This window comes from Acipenser ruthenus, chromosome 26, assembly GCF_902713425.1.
Source record: "Acipenser ruthenus chromosome 26, fAciRut3.2 maternal haplotype, whole genome shotgun sequence".
Lineage (NCBI taxonomy): Eukaryota > Metazoa > Chordata > Actinopteri > Acipenseriformes > Acipenseridae > Acipenser > Acipenser ruthenus.
The window spans coordinates 19,524,903-19,548,140 of record NC_081214.1 but is presented as its reverse complement, the minus strand read 5'-3'; the positions used below and the strand labels follow the sequence as shown (position 1 = coordinate 19,548,140).

General features: G+C 38.6%; 2 protein-coding genes across 3 annotated transcripts; both read right to left on the bottom strand.

Moving 5' to 3' along the window:
* Positions 1-9,018: 9,018 nt before the first annotated feature.
* Positions 9,019-12,704, bottom strand: LOC117963447 (thymosin beta-like). 2 transcript variants are annotated; one of them, XM_034903594.2, is made up of 3 exons: positions 12,567-12,704; positions 10,438-10,551; positions 9,019-9,407 (listed from the first exon to the last, which is right to left on the bottom strand). In XM_034903594.2, exons 2-3 carry the CDS (start codon positions 10,538-10,540, stop codon positions 9,364-9,366), a joined length of 147 nt encoding a protein of 48 aa, XP_034759485.1. In that variant the 5' UTR covers positions 10,541-10,551; positions 12,567-12,704; the 3' UTR covers positions 9,019-9,363. The 2 variants fall into 2 exon arrangements, with proteins under 2 accessions (XP_034759485.1, XP_034759486.1); XM_034903595.2 differs by having other exon boundaries at positions 12,591-12,656.
* Positions 12,705-15,437: 2,733 nt separating this feature from the next.
* On the bottom strand, positions 15,438-21,744 carry LOC117412148 (solute carrier family 25 member 53-like). Its single transcript, XM_034020155.3, has 3 exons — positions 21,677-21,744; positions 20,592-20,681; positions 15,438-19,077 (listed from the first exon to the last, which is right to left on the bottom strand). The coding sequence occupies exon 3, from the start codon at positions 19,052-19,054 to the stop codon at positions 18,170-18,172; it is 885 nt and encodes a 294-aa protein (XP_033876046.3). The 5' UTR covers positions 19,055-19,077; positions 20,592-20,681; positions 21,677-21,744; the 3' UTR covers positions 15,438-18,169.
* Positions 21,745-23,238: the final 1,494 nt, after the last annotated feature.

The following is a 23,238-nucleotide window of genomic DNA, read 5'->3' as shown; positions in this document are numbered from 1 at the left end:
TGGCTGCATGGTGAGCCTGCAGTGTGTAAAGAAGTGGGTGGCTAACAGCACACACTTCGGAGGACAGTGTGTGTTTGTCTTCGCCCCTCCCGAGTCAGCTCAGCACTTTGTCTTTCTTCTGAAGACATGGGTCCAGATCTAAGGTGCCAATGTGTCACATTGTTCTCAAGGCAGTGTTTCTTTAAACAACCTCCCCTGAAAAGGCCTCCGCTATCAGTAGGGCTCTGCTCCAGCAGCCGACTCCTCAGGGAGAGAATTCCTTCCAAGAACACACAAATCAAGACTTGCAGTTCTGTATCTTGTGGGCTGAATTCCTCAATTCACAGAGAGAGAGAGAGAGAGAGAACTGCTATTGCAGAGAGAGCTCAAAGCTGGGTTATATCAGCAGGGATTGCAATGAAGAGAGATTAGGGGGATAGCAGACCCTTCCAAGCACACTGTATTGTATTGTACCTACCAGTAACTTTTATTGCAATCAAAATGTGTTTTCTCTGCACTTCTCTTTCAGAATTGAACACTTTGAATACTGTGTTCAGTTCTGGTGACAACATTAACGCAAGGACATTGTGGCCTTGAAGAGAAACCAGACTAATATCAAAGTGTAAGATATACAGCAGGAGCTGAATTTATTTAGCATAGAAATCAAGAGTACGTGGAAACACACTTAGTAGACAGAGGGTATGAGACGTTTCTTTATACCGAGGGTGATGAGGGTATGGAATGGGTTCCCAGTCATGTTGTTGATGCTGAATCACTGGGATCCTTTAAGACCTACCTTTGACACAATGAGATTAACCAGTTCTAGTACAGTTGCTCTAAATGTTTGCTTCTACCCATTGCACAGCAAACAACCCAACTCCTCATGTGATTATGTGAGTTTCCCATGATCGCAGACACTAGAAACTGAGGTACAAGATAAAAACAGTTCCTCATATTATAGGATGTGTTCTGCTTTTATTCCCCAGTTGATATATGGTCTTTGAAGTGTGAATTAAAATATCAATACTCAGGGCTGAATATATAACATTTCATTTCAGTTCATTTTTGCTGTCAAAATCTACTGTGCTGGCTGCAGCCATAAACTGAACCTTAATTTGACACAATGTTGTGCTCCATTAAAGAGGAAGTTCTAAAATTAGATTAACAGCTTTAGAAAACTACTATCAGTGTGCTGTGCATCAATGAGTATTTAACAGTAAACAGGAAAAAGATTAGGTAAAGTACTGCAAATACCTGCAATACAGAACATATTATCAAATTGTACTACATTAAAAAGTAGTACTATAGCTGCATTTGAGGTCCTATGGCTTGTGAATGTATTTTGTAAATGTATGAATGCACAACTTAAATGTATAATACAGTGGAATCTAACATTTATGTGTACAATGATCTTAGAGTTGGTCCTTATTGAAAACGATTGACAGAGATGGTGACCTAGTCTTCATATGAAGCAGTTTATTATATGTGGAATGGATGGCATTTAAGACAACAACTTGCACTTCGGATTGGATGGTGTGGTTTGCGTGTTTCACATCAACCCCATATGAAGGCATGATTGCCATACATTCCAGTGAATACAGCAGTAATGCCAAAAATTCTACAGCACCTCTCTATAATTAATTGCGGTATAGAGGTGTTGGAATTTTAAGAGGCGTTAAGACAGAAACACAAAAATGTCACTTTAACTGTACTCTACAGAAGAAAAAAACAGACGTGTACAGTACATGCAAGTTGATATTTATAGGAACCCATTATCTGGTAGTGAGCAGTAAGTTGTTTGCTATACAATTCTTTCATTTTCAGTGCAAAAAAAGAGATGATTTGTGCCTTATGTGATAGGCACTACAGAGACTGGTACAGCATAAGTACATAATACAAATGTTTTTTGTGTTATTTTTAATATACATTTTTTAAAATCAGTTTTACCCCAATTTCACCCCAATTAGAAATTTGAATTCTAATGTCCAAACAACCTTCTGAGGTCTAAAGATCAGTGGATGACCTCCTTTGCCTCTATCCAGCCTATCTGCTCGCCTAACCTGCTTAACCAAAACAACGAATATTACCGTGCTACTGAACCCTGGAGACATCCGCTGCTCGGCCAGTAGGGGTCACTGTAGCGTGATGAGGTGAACGATCTCCAAGGAATATGCAAGATTTTAAAAAAAATTGGTATGCATGAAGTCCTTCTTTGTGTTTGTATTATGTTTGAAATGTTTTTTCTTCAAGCTTGCATTTATGGTCTTGCACGTCTTTCTTGACCCTTTTTCGGCATGGCCCAGTGCAAACTGGAATTGAAGCGCAATGGAAAATGAAATGTATGCATAATTTTATTGGTGCTACTTTCATAAAAAAAAAAATGCTATGAACAGGTATGTCTTGTAAAGGGAAATGAAATAGTTATGATATTAACTGCAAATGTATTTGATTATATTTCTGATATAGAAAATCACCATATCTGCAATTTATAATCAAATACTTTTGCTGTAAACAAGCAGGTCTGTACTAAGAATATTTATTTCAGCTGTCAGTTACACTGAAGTCTGTAGCAGGGGCAGAGTGTTGCTGAACATTCCACAGCAGTGCACGCTGAGGCCTGGCTGGTTTCAAAACCCAGTCTGGTGTTTCACAAGACAGGGCCGATAGCCAGAGAAGGAGGGAGCGAGCACCTTCAGAGACCAGAGTGAAGAATCCCATTGAAATCCCATTATAATAGCAGCGTGCTCCGCAGAAACCCTAGAATAACTATTAGCAGACCACAGTATTTAATGGCAATGCAGTAGATTTTGAAAAAATATATATTTTCTGAAAAAGTATCTACACACAAACTGCTTTTAAATCGCTTCTGATTATAAACTGATCAATCTTTCATCAGGATTTTCCTGAAATATCTTCTGTTGATTTTTTTTCATAACCTAATCTTTTGAATTGTTAATATAAAAGCCTGTTTCCCTTTTTTCAACCCTGATGTTAACACTAACAAATACTTTTAATCTTAAATTGTTTGCAAAAAAAAACTCAAATAAAAAAAATTAAACTTGTATTAAAAATGAATAAATAAATAAATAAATAAATAAATAAAATAGCATATTCCGAACTGAGACGCAAACTCCATTCTACACAGTGGAGGTTTGGGACGCAGCCTCCTGTGCCATTCAGGCATACAGCAACAGAACAGCAACCTAAAGCTTAAAGGCACCCGAACCCTGAAATATATAATAGGAGGCTGTGTGGTCCAGTGGTTAAAGAAAAGGGCTTGTAACTGGGAGGTCCCCGGTTCAAATCCCATCTCAACCACTGACTCATTGTGTGACCCTAAGCAAGTCACGTAACCTTCTTGTGCTCTGTCTTTCAGGTGAGACGTAATTGTAAGTGACTCTGCAGCTGATACATAGTTCACAAATAATAATATAACGTTAGCTCTACGGTACTATATTCCTAAGTACAAAAACACTTCTTTACCCTTATAGTGCCATTGAAGATTTGCTAAGTGGAGTCTGGTTTGACCTTGTTTTCTTTATTATTCTACAATGTACATTTTTTATTATTTAAGTTTTTTTTTCTTTTTTTTTTTTACAAGAAAATGTATCTTTTTCTGTTTGTAATATGTCAAGGAAGCAGTCCAGGCATGTTTAAGTTCTCCCGTTCTCCCCGCAAAATGTCTCCCTCCCTTTACTCGCTCGCCTTCTCTTTGTCTGTCTCTCTTTCAAATACAAAGCAAGCCAGAGCTTGTCTGGCTAATATAACAAGTGAACTAAACTCTGCTCCTCCGCCCTTTTCTCTCATACTGGTTCGGTTAGACTGACTACACTACAATGTAGCCCAGCAATCCTACTCTTACAGAAAACTTTGATTAGAAACCCCATTGCGATACTATTCTAATGCCAGTTTAAAAGCCAGAAGAAACATTTGAATTACCCGCAAAGACAATACAATGGATTTGGAGAGAACATTGCACAGTGTTCAGATGTACTGGTACTGTAGCACACTGCCACTGCTGTTACTTCTGCTATGGTACCATGGTATTTCCAAGGATTGCCATTGTCCGTGTGTGTTGGTGGTAAAGTGATGTCACAATACCACTGTGGTACTATTCTACAGTGCTCTTCTTAGTATGATCCTATTGTTGTGTGACATTCCCAGTTTTGAGGCTACTAATGAGTTACAGTCTATGTTACCAAGACATTTAACCCTGATAGTACCTGCTAAATGAGCAAGCAATTTGACACTGTGATAAAACATACATTTACAATACCACCTATTCAGCATCCAGCTATTCTGGTAATACCACTGTGATATTTGCATGCTTTTTGCATGAAAACTCACTGTTCATGGCACTTAACAGTAATGGGATTGTTCAGAACTTTTAAGGATCTTCTGGGTAGGTACAACTGTGTCCTCAACACATCAGCGTGTATTTTTCTAATTTCAACAGCAGCTGTACCATGTAGACAGTTAAGGCAAAGGCATGCGACAAAGGTTCAGGTGACTGGTTTTAGATTTGAAATCCATGAAAGCGGTACATGCTGTGAAAGGTTGTGGGTAGCAGTGCTCACTTCATGAACGAAAGGACTCTTCACCTTTGACATGCTTTTAACGGTGAACCTACTTGTTTTGAATGGATACAGTTTGTTCCATAAAGTAGAAATGGTTATTTTCTCTAGTTTAAAAACAGACCTCCCAGCTGTATTTAGTCAGGATCCCGAGAGAGAGAGAGAGAGTAGCTTTGGAAAGTTCACAAAAATAGAGATATTACCAAACTTGACTTTGTTTAAACAGTCAATGGGAACATATTTATCTACCCTGTTGTTTAGTTACAATGTCACAATACTTAATTACAGCTGTCAGCGTCATGGAAAAATATCTCCAAGACCTACCTAAAAACAGTATGCACATGGACATGCGTAAGTCTGACATACATACATATGTACAGACAGACAGACATCATATATATCTGGAGTTTGTTTTGAGCTTGTCAGCCTTTACATTGAGTTGGGGCTGAAAGGTCACATTGTCAATTGATTTGAATGGGATGAGGAAGGCTGTTCAGTTCTGGAATGTAACTAAAAAAATAAAAAAAATAAAATTGAAAACACCATTACATAAGGGGAGGGGAAAAAGGGAAATAAAACCAAATTGTAAAGAAGCTAATCTTTAAAACCCAGTTCCAACTGATGTTATTATTAACTACCTGTGCATACCTCCACGCATGCATTAACATGCATAAATAAAATAAATAAATAAATAAAAAATAACTACAGCTAAAGGCTCCACAGCTGCAAAGTACATTCCGAAGAGATCATTTCCAGTTGGCAGGGAAGACGTAGAGGTGGAGCCTGAGCTGTTTACTTCCTCTCTCTCCTCAACTGGCTGCTCCAAACAAACTGTTTTATTTATTAGCCTGTTTCGGCCTTGTGCTCGCTTCACACAGTGCAATAACATTAATCATGATAATAATCTTTTAGAAGTGCTTTCACGTTGTCTCGGGGTCATTAGCAGTTTAAGTAACAATAGCCATAATTTACCTCCTGAATCCCAGTTAAGTCTGGTCTTGAGAGTGACAAACACATTCTTTACTAGATGCCCTTGTATAGAAAACTAGACGGGAGATTGGTCAGAATCTCTGGAACACAGAGCCAGAGTTGAATGCCAATAAGGCTTGCAGTGGATATGGCTCAGCTGTTTTCCTTTCCTTTAAATTATAAGCTTAAACTAATATTCGGTGAAGGGATCATGGGGGCTTGCTTCTATTGATCCCTCCTCCCTTGCTTATTTAAACCTCAGAGAATCTCACATAGCTATTGCTAGTGCAATCCCAGTAGTATCTTCATCCTGCACCTCCACTTTATTTGCAGGCAGTGTCCTTGATGGATCCATCCTTCTGAGCTGGCCTCCTCAGATCAGCTCCTCTTACAGGGGGCAGCAGCTTCCTTCCCCCCTTGAGATCTATAAGTACTAACATACCCCTAACACCCATACCGCCACAAATGTACCTTGGTCTTCAAAATATTGAACCTATGATCAGGGATCGATACACGGCCACCGGTACTAATACATGTTATCTGAATTTCAAGATGACTGAATTCTTCCATGTCAACGCTATTGGAGCCCCAATCCATGTGCCAGATTCATACCCTTTTCTACTCTAAGTCGACAGACTGACTCCTTTTTAGACATACAGGGGTTGATGTAAGTATAAGCGCAGTGCAAAAAATTTAAACCATTGCAACCAGGCAATTATTGTGCACTGTGGCCTATGTAAGCTTAAGAGCAATGCAAATTACTCAACAGACACAAATAATGATCCGCAATTATGATAATGAGGGTCTCAATGAGCGCATCAGTCTATTTAGTGGCGGCACTTGCAGCCCAGAGGTGAGTTAGGAGTACAGAGAACAGTATATATATAAGCCTTCTGAAATCTTGTTTTTCTCTTATTCTTCCAAACTCCAGCACATTTTGCAATACTGACATACCTGGGCATGTGTGATCCTGCAGCTTCAGGGAGAAGGTGTCAGCTTGCACAGGATACATCTGGGTGTCTTGAGCTCCCATTCTGGGGTCCAATATTGATCTGTCTGCAACAGTGTGTTTATAGGTAAGAATTTAGCTGCAGGCGGTTACTGAACTGGGCAGCTCACATTCCTGCCAATCTTAGCTAGCAAACCAGCTATAGGGAGTCCATAGCTCTAAGGTTCTCAACACCTTTTTTTTTCTCAAAGCCATTTTTTATAAAAAAAATAAATAAAAAAAAATGAAAACTGTGAGACTGTGTTTTAAATATGTGTGAGTATCAGATTGCAAAAAAAGGATGCATTTCTAATTCAATCCATATTAAAATCATACCAATGTGGTTTTTCGGGGTTTCCAGAATCAATCTAGCATTCATTAAGAAACTCTTCCATGGCTGAAACCCTTGTTTGATATATTATTTCCCTGTTTTTCATGTTAATTTCAAATATAGTCACAAAATATAAAGTAGCATATGCCAAATTGATTTGGGCCAAAATGATTGACAAACATTTTATATGCACTTTGAGAGATTAAAAAAACACCAGTGGTGTGATCTTGGGAAAGGATTATTTGTGTTTTGGGCAAGATGGCACAACTTAAGGTATTGGTACCTATCCAATATCCTTCCCTCATAATCTCCTGCGCTCCATCCCCAAATTGAAGCAACTCAAATAAACAAACTGAAGAGACACTAAGAGGCAGGCTGCCTGAGGCACTGGCTCTGGCTCCAGTCTGGCGTGTGGAGGCAGGGGGAGCCTCACTCTCAGGGATCAGGTACTATGACTGCTGGGGCAGGAGAGAGCATGTTTAAGACCAAGGATGAAAACTGTGATCACTGCCAGCACTTGGGATTTTTCATGATAAAAATGGCAATAACTCAGGTTTGGAGCAACAGAACCCAGAACCATTCAAAGGAATAGCACACCATAAAATAGAAAGAGATACAAAATAAAAAGGCAACAATTAAAATAGCATTTAGCTTTGCTCTTTAATCAAAGAAAACATGGCATTGTGTTAAACAGTGTGGAGCACTGCTTAGACTGATATTCAATACTGTGCAAAAAACACAACATAGAGCATCTTGATTACACAGGTTTGTATTTGACCAATAAACCTGGCCTTAAATGTAAACAAAGGAGCCTTTTTGTTAACCATTGAGTAACAAGCAATGGAACGTTTTTGCCAAAAGTGGGAGAGTCTGCAGGTCTGTACTTAACATTACAACCTAACGGCAAACTGGAAAACAGGACTAACAGCTTTCTATTTAACTTTCTACATGCATCACTGCTGCATTGAACTACCAAGATGAAAAAATACTGTGCTGCTCCACTCTCTTATGACACTGTGTTCATATCTCGGATGTCTCCTTGTTGATTCTGTTACTTCACTCATTTCAAGTTTGTTTTCAGTTTTTACATGTTTAAAGCACAGACACAAGGATCTGAAAGACTATGTAGCAGTGGTGTGCCACAGAAGGCTCTGCAGTCCCATGTATGTCGGCCTGCTAATGATTTATTAACATGGCCATGGTCTGGGACGGGGAAGTTAGAATATTGAAAACTATTTGAGCATGAATGCTTATGGACATAAAGGGCACATTCGCAAATTTAAACAAGGATGTGAAAATAGTTAAATTGGGACAGAATAGCTGTCTGTTTTCAATCAATGATTTGCGATAGTTTAGTTCTTCATTTGACATATGGTTCAGCAGTTTGGAAAGTGTAAGCACTAGTTCCCCCAAAACCCCTCATCCACAAATACAGTGTCATTTAATAATTAATTTGTTTTGGTGAGGGGAGGGCGATGACAATCAACTTATTTAAATGACTCAATAACTTCTACTGGAAATGTTTCATAGCATGCTTCTTTTCTAAACTTGCAATATGTTATGTGTATGAAGGATGCTTTGGAGTTGCTTCTGGTTATCCCTGGCCCAGAGTGCCGCCCACTATGAAACCGACACCCAGGAGAATGAGTCACTCACAATAACACCACCAGTTGGATCTTGTGTATGAGACAATCCATGTTTATCTTTGAAAGTGTCTCTTGCTCCAGAATGTTCAGGGGTGGGTGAAGCCTGGCAGGAAGCCAGGTTGAGTGCGCTGTGATTGGATGCTTCTCCACAGCATGGAGCAGTCACATCCGGGTTTTCAGTTTCTGGTTTTAACATTCCCCGTCCCACCCTTATAACACCCCGTTGAAACACTCCGCAGAACACAATTACGTTTATAGAATAAAGAAAATGCATTTGCTATTCAGCATTTCCTCTGCAATGATTCACAATCTAATGTCATGCAGGTCTTATTTTGCTGCAGTCAAATACTCTTGTTTTACTAAAATCTAACTATGGCTTTAGATACTCTACATTTAGCTGTCAACTTGTGGAAGTCAGGTCTAAAATACTAAAACCGACTTTCAAAAATGAATTCACTTTCCGCTAAAACCAAATTTACTTATCCAGAATAAAATGCAAGACAAAATATTAAAAAAATCCACTTTAACACATTTACATTTTGTATTTTTTTTTATTTATTTTATACATTTCTTAAAAAGGAAGACAACTTATGTGGCACCAGATACAATACATGTTAATCTTTGAAGACATCTATCCACTACAGACTAGCTGGAAAACCCATGTGAACACTTAAAGATGCGTCAGCGATGAACCCCCTTTCCCCTCCTGCAGTGAAATCACAAAGCAGATTTTTACAAGCTACACTAGCACATGGTCTGCAGTTGCTCCCTCTGCTTCCCCAGCCCTGCCCAACAGGAGTGCTGTGAAAGTGTTGAAGTGATGGAGGACAGGTAGAGACGCAGGGAATGTGCAGCTGGTGCAGGACCGCTCCTCCTTCATGTTCTCCCTTCAGCATTTAATTTCTTCTCCTGCTCGATGGCTGGGGACAGAACACACAGGAAGGAATGTCAGACTGGGGCAAAGTTTCAAATACATAGTCTCTCCCCCTCCCCCAATAGAGGAGACCCTTTAATCTGATGGTGCAGTACTGGAACGGATTATCAGTGTGTATCAGTCCATGCGGTCAAGGTGCCTCAAGCACTGTATACAAGAATCTGTTAGAATGACGGATTCAAAACACGGAATTACCAAACTGGGCAACAAGCCTTTGTCAAGATTTGCATCATTGTTAAGTGAGGGGGGGATATTCAGGATCTGGAGATGGGATGAGACTGTCTATGTTTAGACCCGGACACCCAGAATAAAGCACAGAAGGGAATCGGTTGCTAAATTCTTTGGGAGTGCGCTCATTGGGTTAAGGCTACCGTAAACAGCCATAATTGGAAATAAAATAACTCATTTTTTGCTGCTTTCTCTTTTTTTGGTATTATCTAAAGTACTGGCAGAGCAGGACAACTGAACAAAGTGTATTGTAATAACCCTGCCAAGGATAACGTAAATAGATAATTGCAATTGAATTACAAAAGTTTCTATTAGTTATAATGAATTATAATGATAAAGTAGGTCACACCAACTTTGACAGCATTGGAATGCAATCTTGTAACAAATCTGCATACAAAGTCTTCACAAGGTGAAGTTCCTAAAGTATTTCTTTAAGATAAGGCAATCTGAGGAAAAATATTTGACAGAATGACCATATCGCATACCAGCGCACCTGGACGAGCTGGTCTTGCTATAAAACGGAAGCGTGACTGCAGTGCCTGTAATGGACTTACATTACTATCAAATAATGGACTATTTGAATTAGGCATTGCTATCTGTATAGCGGTTATTGAATGTAAATACCTGCATATCAACTAGTTTTAATTGGATTGGAAATAATATTGTTAATCCACACATAAAACATGGCCCTTTTGCAAAGGCGGCTATGGGGTGTCCTGACCAGCAACACAGGCCTCATCTGAGCTGAAGAGCCAAGTTCCACCACCCCCAGACTCTGCAACACTTACTTTCTTGGTTTGGAAGCGTGTTCTTCTCCGAAGTACTAACCCTCTTCAGACTCTTCTTGTTGAACTTCTCCACATCCTCTTTAATGACCGGCTTGTCTGACATTTTGGAAGAGTCTTTTAAAAAAAAAAAAAAGTATTATTTCACAGATTTTTGATTTTGATCAGACCCACTGACATGATATTTGATCTGACCTTGAATGATTGTTGGATGAAGTTTGTTGTATATTTAATGTGGAGTTAATTTTGTACGCTTTATTTTAGTTAAGCATTCCTTGGACCAGTAACTGTTCAGTGTGCAAATAGGGATTTTGCGGCCGGTGCAGTCCCAACCTTCCATAAAGCAGAAGTCTTTGCTATGCAATTCTCACACAGTGCCTTTGTTGTTCTACTGAAAACTACCTGCTTATATAAATAGAAGAGGGCCATAAGACACACCTATATCTCAGCAGATCGGCCGTGAAAGGACCTGCAAATGGGGAAGTGAAAGCCACAAAAGTGAAAATGCCCCAGCTTCTATTTTAATTGTATTTGGCAACAAGCAGTACTAGACTAACAAATCTGCTAGAATTTAAAAAAAAAAAAAAAATTACCAATCATTAAAATGTACAGAATAACTTAAAAGCACCTAGGACCATATTTTCAAAGCATTTACTTGTGATCTACCCAACCGCCCAGCAGAATAAAGGACTGCACCCTTATTTAAAAGCGGTTCCCTTATCGGATAAAATGCTGGCAATGATTTTGCTATAGTCCCTTTCCACGCTCTCTCTGGCTCCCAATACTCTTTATACAACTCTGCTGATGAAGTGGATATTGTGCTGTTCTCCCCACACACCTTCCTGTAACTTGCACAATGCCAGTCTCCAGTGTGCTGGATTGCAAAACAGGGTGTGTGCAGTCTTTCTTCAGTTAAGAGGGAGTGCCCAAGCCAAGAAAATGAAGCTTTCCAGCTGCTGCGCAAATTCAAGCAAATGCAGTAGCGCCCATAATTATGCTAACAAGGGTACAATTCCTTCATTTAAAATTATAATTTTTTGATCTATGCATTCTGTTAATGTTTATTTCTGCACCAATAGAATTTATAAAATAAAAACATAAGGCTATGATTTAGGAACGTTGCTCTGTAGTATACCTTCTGGAGGCTGTGTCATCCAGTGGCTAAATAAGAGGGCTTGTAACCAGGAGGTACCCAATTCAAATTCTGGCTCACCTCACTGTCTGATCTTGAGCATGTCACTTAACCTCCTTCTGCACCACTTTTCTGGTGAGACGGTGTACTCGTCTTACTATTATTATTATTATTATTTATTTCTTAGCAGACGCCCTTATCCAGGGCGACTTACAATCGTAAGCAAAAACATTTCAAGCGTTACAATACAAGTAATACTTGTATTGTAATACTACAAATGCAACAGCCACGGTATGCAGGGTACTTCTGAGTATGTCGGTATGTTGCAGCATACCAGTTACAATAGGAAAACTATAGTTTTCCAGACAGCTACTTATCTGTGGTGTAGGCTTGCTTCAGACAGAACTGCAGATAAACGTGTACCAGCTGCAGTCTCCTTACTAGACTACACAAGGAGTGCGCAGTACCACACCATGTGTTCCACCAGCTCACACTACTGAATTGCAGGACGAACTCAAGCACGACTGCAATATATATATATATATATATATATATATATATTAAATCTCGTGCCTTAAACGACGTTATTAAAAAATGTTGCGAAATGGTGGTTACCTCAGACTCGATAGCAATAAGGCGGGCGTGGTGCCCAGCCTCCTCCCCCCCCAAAAAATAAAAAAAAATCTAGCATTTTTTTGCACATAAAATAATAATAAATGCACATCAGTTCATTTTTACAGGAATGTAGCTTACATCAATATATTACCACACACATCTCCAATTCAAAGAATATAACCGTATATATTTAGTCTAGTATGGACACCTATACACAATTGTTCTTTTAAAAAAAAAAAAAAGCCGCATTCCATTAACGTTTACATGTTTTTCATTCGGAAAATACACAAAACCCGTCCTTCGATTAGCGTTGCTCACGAAATCCATAGACAATATTATGTGTTCATTTTACTATGCTTTCAGTAAAACACTTTAGAACCATTACCTGTGATGCTCGCTGCAAACTAACCTTCGTCAAAATTCTCCTTAAGGTGCTTCTGAATCAAACATCACCGAGATGGGGGTTTAAATACAGCAGCACCGCCCTACGCCACCTTAAAATAGAACCCACCCGTTTAATCTCATTGGCAGAGACTCCGAAGAGGCTAAATGATTGGTCAGTTCAGCAGTCGTTAAATAACAGAACCATGTCCTTCTTGATCAATAATTAATTATGGAGCGACTCCAATGGATAACTCTTAATTTATTAACGACAGTAAAATATTTTAACACTAAACACTCATAACAATAACATAATTAATGCGATATATGAATAGTTTAATATTGCATTATTTGTTGTTTTATTTCGTTTTTGCATATTTTAAATCTGGACAATACTGACCTCCTGTGGCTATATAGGCACATTACACCTTCCCTTTTCAATGTTTTTTAATTTTGTGTTCCACTGCATTTGATTCACTTGTGTGGCCTCCGGGGCACGCATTTTCTAACATTGCATATAAACGCTGGATCTTTGTGTTGTTCTTATTTTCATTAAAGCATAGTGAAAACATGAGACAGTATAAAAAAGTTTCCAGCCATATTATACATGGAGTCAAGGAGGTCTATTAACATATTTACCAGAGGTGCATGTTATACCGTCCAAATCCAGTCAGTACAACACGTAACCTCGGGGACAGAACAGCAATCTAAGCATATATCAGACGGGCTGCCTTTCAACGGCTCCCTGGTGCCCTGCCTTTTCTCGACCCCTTTCTCGTGTTAGTTATTGCTTACCTATTTCTTGTGCTCCTGTGCTGCCGGGTGTGTTTTTAGACGCAGTCTATTTATTGGACTGCTGCTGGTAGATTCATAGCTGTGTGCGTATTGTATGTCTATGCAGCACGTTGCTTTCATGTACAGTACCTTTATATGCTGTCAGTGTTGTCAACACAAGAGAGTGCAGGTGTATGTTCCCTGCACTTCCCCATTTGAAGAATAATCCTCTAGAAAAATAGTATAAACAAGACTAGTACCTGTAAGTAACAATATATATATATATATATATACAGTGCCTTGCGAAAGTATTCGGCCCCCTTGAACTTTGCGACCTTTTGCCACATTTCAGGCTTCAAACATAAAGATATGAAACTGTAATTTTTTGTGAAGAATCAACAACAAGTGGGACACAATCATGAAGTGGAACGAAATTTATTGGATATTTCAAACTTTTTTAACAAATAAAAAACTGAAAAATTGGGCGTGCAAAATTATTCAGCCCCTTAAGTTAATACTTTGTAGCGCCACCTTTTGCTCCGATTACAGCTGTAAGTCGCTTGGGGTATGTCTCTATCAGTTTTGCACATCGAGAGACTGAAATTTTTGCCCATTCCTCCTTGCAAAACAGCTCGAGCTCAGTGAGGTTGGATGGAGAGCATTTGTGAACAGCAGTTTTCAGTTCTTTCCACAGATTCTCGATTGGATTCAGGTCTGGACTTTGACTTGGCCATTCTAACACCTGGATATGTTTATTTGTGAACCATTCCATTGTAGATTTTGCTTTATGTTTTGGATCATTGTCTTGTTGGAAGACAAGTCTCCGTCCCAGTCTCAGGTCTTTTGCAGACTCCATCAGGTTTTCTTCCAGAATGGTCCTGTATTTGGCTCCATCCATCTTCCCATCAATTTTAACCATCTTCCCTGTCCCTGCTGAAGAAAAGCAGGCCCAAACCATGATGCTGCCACCACCATGTTTGACAGTGGGGATGGTGTGTTCAGGGTGATGAGCTGTGTTGTTTTTACGCCAAACATAACGTTTTGCATTGTTGCCAAAAAGTTCGATTTTGGTTTCATCTGACCAGAGCACCTTCTTCCACATGTTTGGTGTGTCTCCCAGGTGGCTTGTGGCAAACTGTAAACTACACTTTTTATGGATATCTTTAAGAAATGGCTTTCTTCTTGCCACTCTTCCATAAAGGCCAGATTTGTGCAGTATACGACTGATTGTTGTCCTATGGACAGAGTCTCCCACCTCAGCTGTAGATCTCTGCAGTTCATCCAGAGTGATCATGGGCCTCTTGGCTGCATCTCTGATCAGTCTTCTCATTGTATGAGCTGAAAGTTTAGAGGGACGGCCAGATCTTGGTAGATTTGCAGCGGTCTGATACTCCTTCCATTTCAATATTATCACTTGCACAGTGCTCCTTGGGATGTTTAAAGCTTGGGAAATCTTTTTGTATCCAAATCCGGCTTTAAACATCTCCACAACAGTATCTCGGACCTGCCTGGTGTGTTCCTTGTTCTTCATGATGCTCTCTGCGCTTTAAACGGACCTCTGAGACTATCACAGTGCAGGTGCATTTATACGGAGACTTGATTACACACAGGTGGATTCTATTTATCATCATTAGTCATTTAGGTCAACATTGGATCATTCAGAGATCCTCACTGAACTTCTGGAGAGAGTTTGCTGCACTGAAAGTAAAGGGGCTGAATAATTTTGCACGCCCAATTTTTCAGGTTTTTATTTGTTAAAAAAGTTTGAAATATCCAATAAATTTCATTCCACTTCATGATTGTGTCCCACTTGTTGTTGATTCTTCACAAAAAATTACAGTTTCATATCTTTATGTTTGAAGCCTGAAATGTGGCAAAAGGTCGCAAAGTTCAAGGGGGCCGAATACTTTCGCAAGGCACTGTATATATATATATATATATATATATATATATATATATATATATATATATATATATATATATATATATAAACACAGTACACTGAAAAAGTATATACAATTATAACATCCAGGTAAAGATTAATCAGAATCAGATAATATTGCCTTTTATACATTACACATTCCAAATTTGTGATGTGAATTCCCATTTAATGACATTAATGGCATACAGTACAATTATACATTATTACAGTACATTTATTTGTTAAAAACATTGTGGTAATTTAACACAAAAGCATGATAGCTATTCACAATTAATGACAGTAAAAGGATACTTCATTTTTGTAAATTAAAATACAGTTAAATTAAAAATATATGCTACTGGCATATATTTAAAGTTCTAAGTTCCTGAATCACTTACTGCGAGAGAGAGGCTGTGGGTGAGGTGTGCTTTAGTGTATGAGCTAACATACTTGGTTATCAGTGGCAATACAATGGTGTAATACCAATGGTATCACAACGGTATGATCCACCATGGCAGTACCAAGGCACTATGTTAATACACTATATTTGCTTCAGATCCCTGCTGTTGCCTTTGCTGATAAAGCTGTGGTTTTGCATGGGCTTATTCAATGTAAATGACATTTATTAGAACGGTACTTTCTGCCAATGGTATCTCTCTGCTTACTTGCAGTTTACAGCTTGTTCTTACACCTACCCTTCCCTGACCCTGATCAGCTGTCAGTTCCCGGTTAAGCTGTACCACAAGGCCTGGGGACAGGTTCTGCTAGTCAGACCATACTGCATTCAACAGCAGTATGGAGGTCACAGATTTGCAGATCCTCACAGGACAGTAGTACAATCAGGACACCACTGCAATTGTATCGCCAGCGCTGGTTTTAAGTTTGTCCAATAGCTTCTAATTCTGGGTCTAGGCAAAACAAAACTGGTTTCTTTTGGGTTTTCATTTACCAGCTATGTGGTTCATCTTTATAGATTAACCCCACCTGAATCCACCCAGACCACTGTTAGATAAAATATTACAGTATGTTGTTATACTGTAAAATGTCATTCAGTGCAATGATGTATTGTACACAGAAAAAAATGATATAGAGAAAAACTATTCCGTCTGTAGGACTCACATTTGTGTAAATAGGATGTCCCTTGCATGAATAGGTCACTTGTATTTAAAATAGCATCCCTCTAATGTATTCTACAATATATAAAAGCTGCATTTCCCTGTTTTAAGAAACGGAGGCCAGCACAAAAAGCAGATCTGACACAGGCTGGCAGGTCCTTCCTTATCCAAGACTGCAAAATATGTTTCACATTACTGGTTAATAGTCTAGAAAAAGAGACTTAGAGGTGATAATTATAGAGAAATGTATCCTTCCAGAACAAATAAACACTGACTCTACACGTGTGCTGTTCTGTTCTCACTACTGACTGTGTCATGACTGTGTTTAATAGCTGTTATTTAAAGTAAATGAAAAAGTGTGGCACAGCGCCATCTATTGCACCAAATAAATATTACTATATTGTTTTGTAATACTATACAATATATTAGTTTTCATTATTTTCAATACATTTAAAAACAGTATTATTGAGTGTAAAAGTTAATAGATATATTCAGAGTAGTAATTTTTACCTGATTTGGATGTCTTAGTATCTTGATTCAAGCTTTGCAAGCTACATGTAAGATAATAAACTTATTTAAATTGAACCTGCCTTTTACTGAATTAAATCTACACAATAATGAAAAAAAAGAGAGTCTAACATGAATCTGTGCTGACACTCCCCATCACAAAACAAAGAGATTCATGGTGAATACTACAGGCAGCGTCCGTCCCATCATACGAAACAACACGTGCATACAGGATACAATATGGCAAATATCCAAAGAACTTTAAAATATGTTGAGACGCTATGGTAGAAACTCATTTATAAAGTCTTTTCTTGATTCTTTGATGTTGAGACCCAGCATTCCTCATTGCACAGCACCAGAGACTGCTGGATTCGATAAGACAAGATACAAGCAATCTTTAGACCCTGTTAAGAGAGTAGCAAGGCGATACATCCTTTACAGTGGTTCAAGCACAGCTTATTAAAAAAACAAACTACTAAAGATTACGGTTAAAAAAAAAAAAAATTTAAATGATATTAATAAATCTGTCACTAAAAATCTAAATAGGCATAGCTTTTGAACAGAGAATCACATGGACATCTCACATAAATAGAAGAAGGTATCACATTGATCTTGAATATTTAGTTAAGGCCACTGACCATTGCTATCAGGCTTGTTTCCTTAGTTTGTGAAAATAAATATTATGTAGCACATCATTGGAGAAATATTACCAGTATATCCAGTCCTTGGTCATTTACCTTTGAGCGACATCTACCGATACAGTGACTTATGATCCACATTCACGAAGCTTTAACTTGAGAATGTTTTGATGTATTTGAGTAATTACAAAAGGAACCAGTCTAAAGGACTGCCTACATTAGAAAAGGCATGGCCAACTCTAATGTAATTTGAAGAACCAGTTTCATGCATACAAAACTTTATATCATCCATCAAAACAGGCTTCTTTAGAAACTTTCTTTAATTATCATTAAAGCTTTGTGAATAGGGTCCTCTATATATGTCCCTGCCCTGACAGTAGTACTATAGTAGTAGTTTTTTGTAAATTTTTGGCAGAGGTATTGATATGCTCAGTTCTAACCTCCTTGCCTGAGAGACTGACTTGCCAAAGGTAGACAACGAGTATAGTATATATAGTTTAAAACTAGTGTTCTAGTGCAGTTAATGTACCAAGCTGAAAGGAAGTGGACATTTAGAATGAACTTGGTCAAGATATCCCATCAATGTGTCCTGAAAGAAGGTGAGAGACAGTCCCTTGCTGACTGGCCCTTACCCTCCCCTTTCAGTTTCTCCCTATTTTCCTTTTAGGGATTCGTTGATGGCAGTAGTCAGTCCCCAGGTGATGCAGGAGCGGAATATAACCAGAGAGCCCCCACGGTACAGCAAGGACACCCTGCCTTGACGGGACTCCCAGAGTGCCCTGAAGGAGTGGCCTGTGCTGCGCACCTCCCCTCCCACCTGCGCCTGCATGTTGGTGATGAGCACGCTCAGGGGGTAGAGCAGGAGGCTGGCCCCCATGCCGTTGACACTCCCTGAAACAAAGGAGGAGAGCCAGCTGGGCAGCCCCTTCTCCGACAGGGCATCACGAATGGGGTCCTTGAAGCCGAAGTAGAGGGCACTGCCCAGGCCGTTTCGGAAAATAATGGGGAAGAGGCCCCTGTAATACCCCAGCTTCAGTCTCTTCCCCACTCCGTACGAGTTGAATTCCTGTAGGATGCTGCGGATGGTGGGCAGCCTGGCGTCCTTGCGGCTGTCCTGCAACACATTCTGGACTCTCTCACAGGGAGTCAGGACCAGAGCTTCGATAAATCCAGATAGCATCCCTGCAAGGGAGCAATGATAAAGGGACTGGGGCCTGTTCAGAGTGGCCTGGGGAGACATCCAGTGCAGTACTGTGTCATAAGTGCCGAACAGCACAATCCCCTGCACTGTCTTACCCAGAAGAGGAGGCAGGACACCTCTGTAGAATTTGGAGAGCCCCTCTTTGTGGAGCTGCTGTAAAGCCTCCTGTACCATCACTGTGTGAAGCTGCTGCCTGAAGATGGTCTTGTAAATGGGGAAGGTCACCAAAGTCGTCAGAAAAGTGGATGCCGCCCCATTGACATAACTGTTGGTCCACAACCTCAACCCCCCCGGGAGGGTACCCGCCTCCTGGCTGTCTGGGTTACCTGCCTGCATTCTCCTGCTTCTTGATGGGACTCCTAGCATAAACGAAAGAGAGCATCATGAAACCCAGGCAATATTCAAAAAGCATTAATGCAACATAACCTTTTGGATTCAAACTGGATTTGAACTGGACTCCAAATAAATTATGTTGACATTCAAAAGTGGTTCATAGATGAAATGGTAGCCGTATCAGTCCAGGGATGATAGACAAAGAGAAGGAGATGTGATGCCTTTTATTGGACTAACTAAACAATAAAACATCAATCTCTCTTTCCTACTTTAACCTGAAGAAGAAAAGTTTGAGGTCTTGAAAGCTAGTCATTCATTATTGTTTATTTAGTCCAATAAAAGGTATCTCCTATCTCCTACTCCTACTCTATTGAAAACATGTGATCTCAATCAAGCCCATTGCTTTTTTTAAGGCTGTGGCCATCTCTTCCAATGAGGGTGATACAATACTGCACTGTACATGCAGAGTCTCTTGACAAATGAGGAAAGCCCATTTGAGCTCAGTATGGTGTGCGGTTAACCTGACAGTAACATTTTCTGTCATTAAAACACACCAGCCCATCAGAATGTGTTACCTGCACGCAAAGTGAAAAGAACATGAATGCAGCAAAATACGACCTCAGAGAAAAGGCAACAAGACTAGGTACCTCCTGTTGAAGCAGCTTGAGAACGGTGGTGCAACAACATATTTAAGAAAGCTATGTGGTTTCAAAACAAAGTTGAGTTCTGTTATTTAGTTCTCATTGGCTAGCCCATGTCAACTTTCACATTTCCGTTGATGTGAAGGTGTTAAAAAGTAGTAGCAGGGTTCTGCAAAATATAACGTTACACGTCCCCACGTGTTGCTACAACTGTTTAAATAATGGACCTGTAATTTTTCTTTTCATTCTTAACATCTTGACAATTTTTACACTTATAACTTTAAAGTCTGATTCAAAATGGCCGCTCTAGCGCACTAGAGTTTGAGATCTGTCCTCTAAATCACTGCAGAAAGAACGATAAAAAATAAAAAAAACCATAACAAGTGCTCTGTCTTTTGTGTTCCGTATCACATCATGGATCATTATTGCTGTGTTACATGTTTGACAATGTGGGCAATACAATCCTTACACTGTCAGTGCACTAGAGCGGCCATTTTGAAAAGATCTTTGATCTTTGTGGGGGATGGGGGAATGTCTCTGAAATTGTAGTTTTGTTTTTACATTTTTTTTTTTATTTTTTTTTTTTTTTAAACACAGAAACAAAAACAGACAAAATCCTCCTGTAAAACCCATCTGCTTTGGGAACCTCACTACAGAGTGTTCAAGAGCATAGTAATATTATTATTATTATGTGAAAAAATGACAATAAAGGAAAACAAACCATAAGGTTCAACATATGCACAGAAATGTAAGAACATATGTGTACATATATATATATATATATATATATATATATATATATATATATATATATATATATATGAATAAATAACCTTGATTAAGGACCTTTTGTCAGAAGACTAGTCTCTGAATTTAAAGTAATTACTTAGATTACTTACCTGTCTGTATTGTTAAAGAAGGCAACAGGATGTCTCCTTTCAGTTTCTGTCTTTATATCTGATGTTCCAGTGTTTGGAAATCAAATAAAGCTATGGAATAAAATCATTTTATTATAATAATGTTAAGAAATTAAATAAAATAAAAATCCAAAGCGCTTGATGAAAATGTGACTGAAATGCAAATCACATTTCAATTACACCTCAAAAAGCATTCATACCTGCCATTAATGTATCTTATCTTTAGCCTAATGATAAAAAAAAAATGTTATACAAAACAAACAACATACTCACTGAAGTTGGTTTTTCGAACAAGAATCAAAAAGTACACTAAGTATGGTAGCCAAACAAATTCTGTCCACTGATGCTTCTATCTTGTTCCTTTTTTAGTTTCAATTTCACGCTGACAAGTAAATTATAAAGAGAACTCTCCACCTTACACGATGCACAGTATGACTAGTGTTCTGCATTTTCGGTTTTTATCTTTAAGAGTTTAATTTTTGAAATATTGTTTCGGTTTTGTTTTAAAAGCAGCTAATAAATAATTAATTGTAATGGAGAATGACACAGCGGGGCGCGTCTGCACATACAATGGCCAGTTCATTCGTATATAAATAATACACATAAATGGGGTCTGCAATCTTCAAATGACTGCATTTGAAAACGTATGCTTTGTTTGCTTAATATCAACTTCATTTCTGATTTTATTTATTTATAGTAGTACAGCACGGTTGTAAATTCTGCTTATGAAATATGTCTGCCCTTTTCTATTTTAGGAAGGTTTAGTACACTAATCCTCAGGCTGCTTATTGAATTTGATAAGACTACCTCTGCATAATATTAACACTAATTGCTGACGCTTCTATTCCGTTAGCTTTCTCTCACCTAACCAGCTGCTCACTACTGGGTACCGGTATCTTAAATTAGTTAAACCCTTCGGTGCTGTTATGTGTAATCAGATGCACACAATATTATCTGTGATTTGTTTTTTATATTCACAGTTCCAGTCCCCCTTACTATTACTACAGAGTTCTTTACTTATTCTTTATATTTATTTCCTCTCCGAAAACGATGTACATTATACTTACAGTAATTATTACTCCTACAGTGTCTGTCCAGGCAGAGTGGTCACCTCCCACTGCTGTATCAATCACCGCCAATCTGTTCGCGGTATATAGACAATACACTGCCAATCAATTGTCACTTGCTGTAGGGTGCCGCGTCATATATATATATATATATATATATATATATATATATATATATATATATATATATATATATATATATATATATAATTTAAGATGTATTTTGGCAAACCGCATGTTGTGTATAATTGATTTACATTGTTCCTAGACAAGATGTTGTGATTTTGTAAATCAGCGCCCCCTGACAGCACAAAGCGATAGAGCACATAATGCAATTGCATCTTGATTATTTCCATTACACGAGAGTAGATGTTAACACTTCATGCTGATTTGAACTCGGCTCTCGCCAAGATAAGCACCAACTAAGACGTAGCTTTACAGTTTTTCTTTTACTTTAGGAATTTCGTCGGTTGTAAATACTGTATTTTTATTTATTAATTGTTCTATGCTACAAATTGAGGAACACGGAACATGTGTAGCATTCACAGTATGTGGTGTTTCTGTTACTATTGGTTGTGCTAAGTGAACAGAATTACAGCATATCTTGAAGATTTCCATCCAGAATCCAGATGCATGCATCGTTCAGTCGGTTACCCGTAATTTAAAACAAAGTTTTTTCGCTCAGTTGTTTCTTACTTTCGATATATATATATATATATATATATATATATATATATATATATATATATATATATATATACAGACGTGCTCAAATTTGTTGGTACCCCTCCACAAAAAACAAAGAATGCACAATTTTCTCTGAAATAACTTGAAACTGACAAAAGTAATTCACATCCACCATTGTTTATTCCATATTTAATAGAAATCAGAATTTGCTTTTGATTTTTTTATTCAACATAATATTGTAAATAATAAAACAAATGAAAATGGCATGGACAAAAATGATGGGACCGATAACCTAATAATTTGTTGCACAACCTTTAGAGGCAATCATTGCAATCAAACGTTTTCTGTAGCTCTCAATGAGACTTCTGCACCTGTTAACAGGTAGTTTGGCCCACTCTTCCTGAGCAAACTGCTCCAGCTGTCTCAGGTTTGATGGGTGCCTTCTCCAGACTGCAAGTTTCAGCTCTTTCCATAGATGTTCGATAGGATTCAGATCAGGACTCATAGAAGGCCACCAGAATAGTCCAATGTTTTGTTCTTATCCATTCTTGGGTGCTTTTAGCTGTGTATTTTGGATCATTATCCTGTTGGAGGACCCATGACCTGCGACTGAGACAGAGCTTTCTGACACTGGGCAGTACGTTTCGCTCTAGAATGCCTTGATAGTTTTGAGATTTCATTGTGCCCTGCACAGATTCAAAGCACCCTGTGCCAGGCGCAGCAAAGCAGCCCCAAAACATAACTGAGCCTCCTTCATGTTTCACTGTAGGTATGGTGTTCTTTTCTTTGAAAGCTTCATTTTTTTGTCTGTGAACATAGAGCTGATGTGACTTGCCAAAAAGCTCCAGTTTTGACTCATCTGTCCAAAGGACATT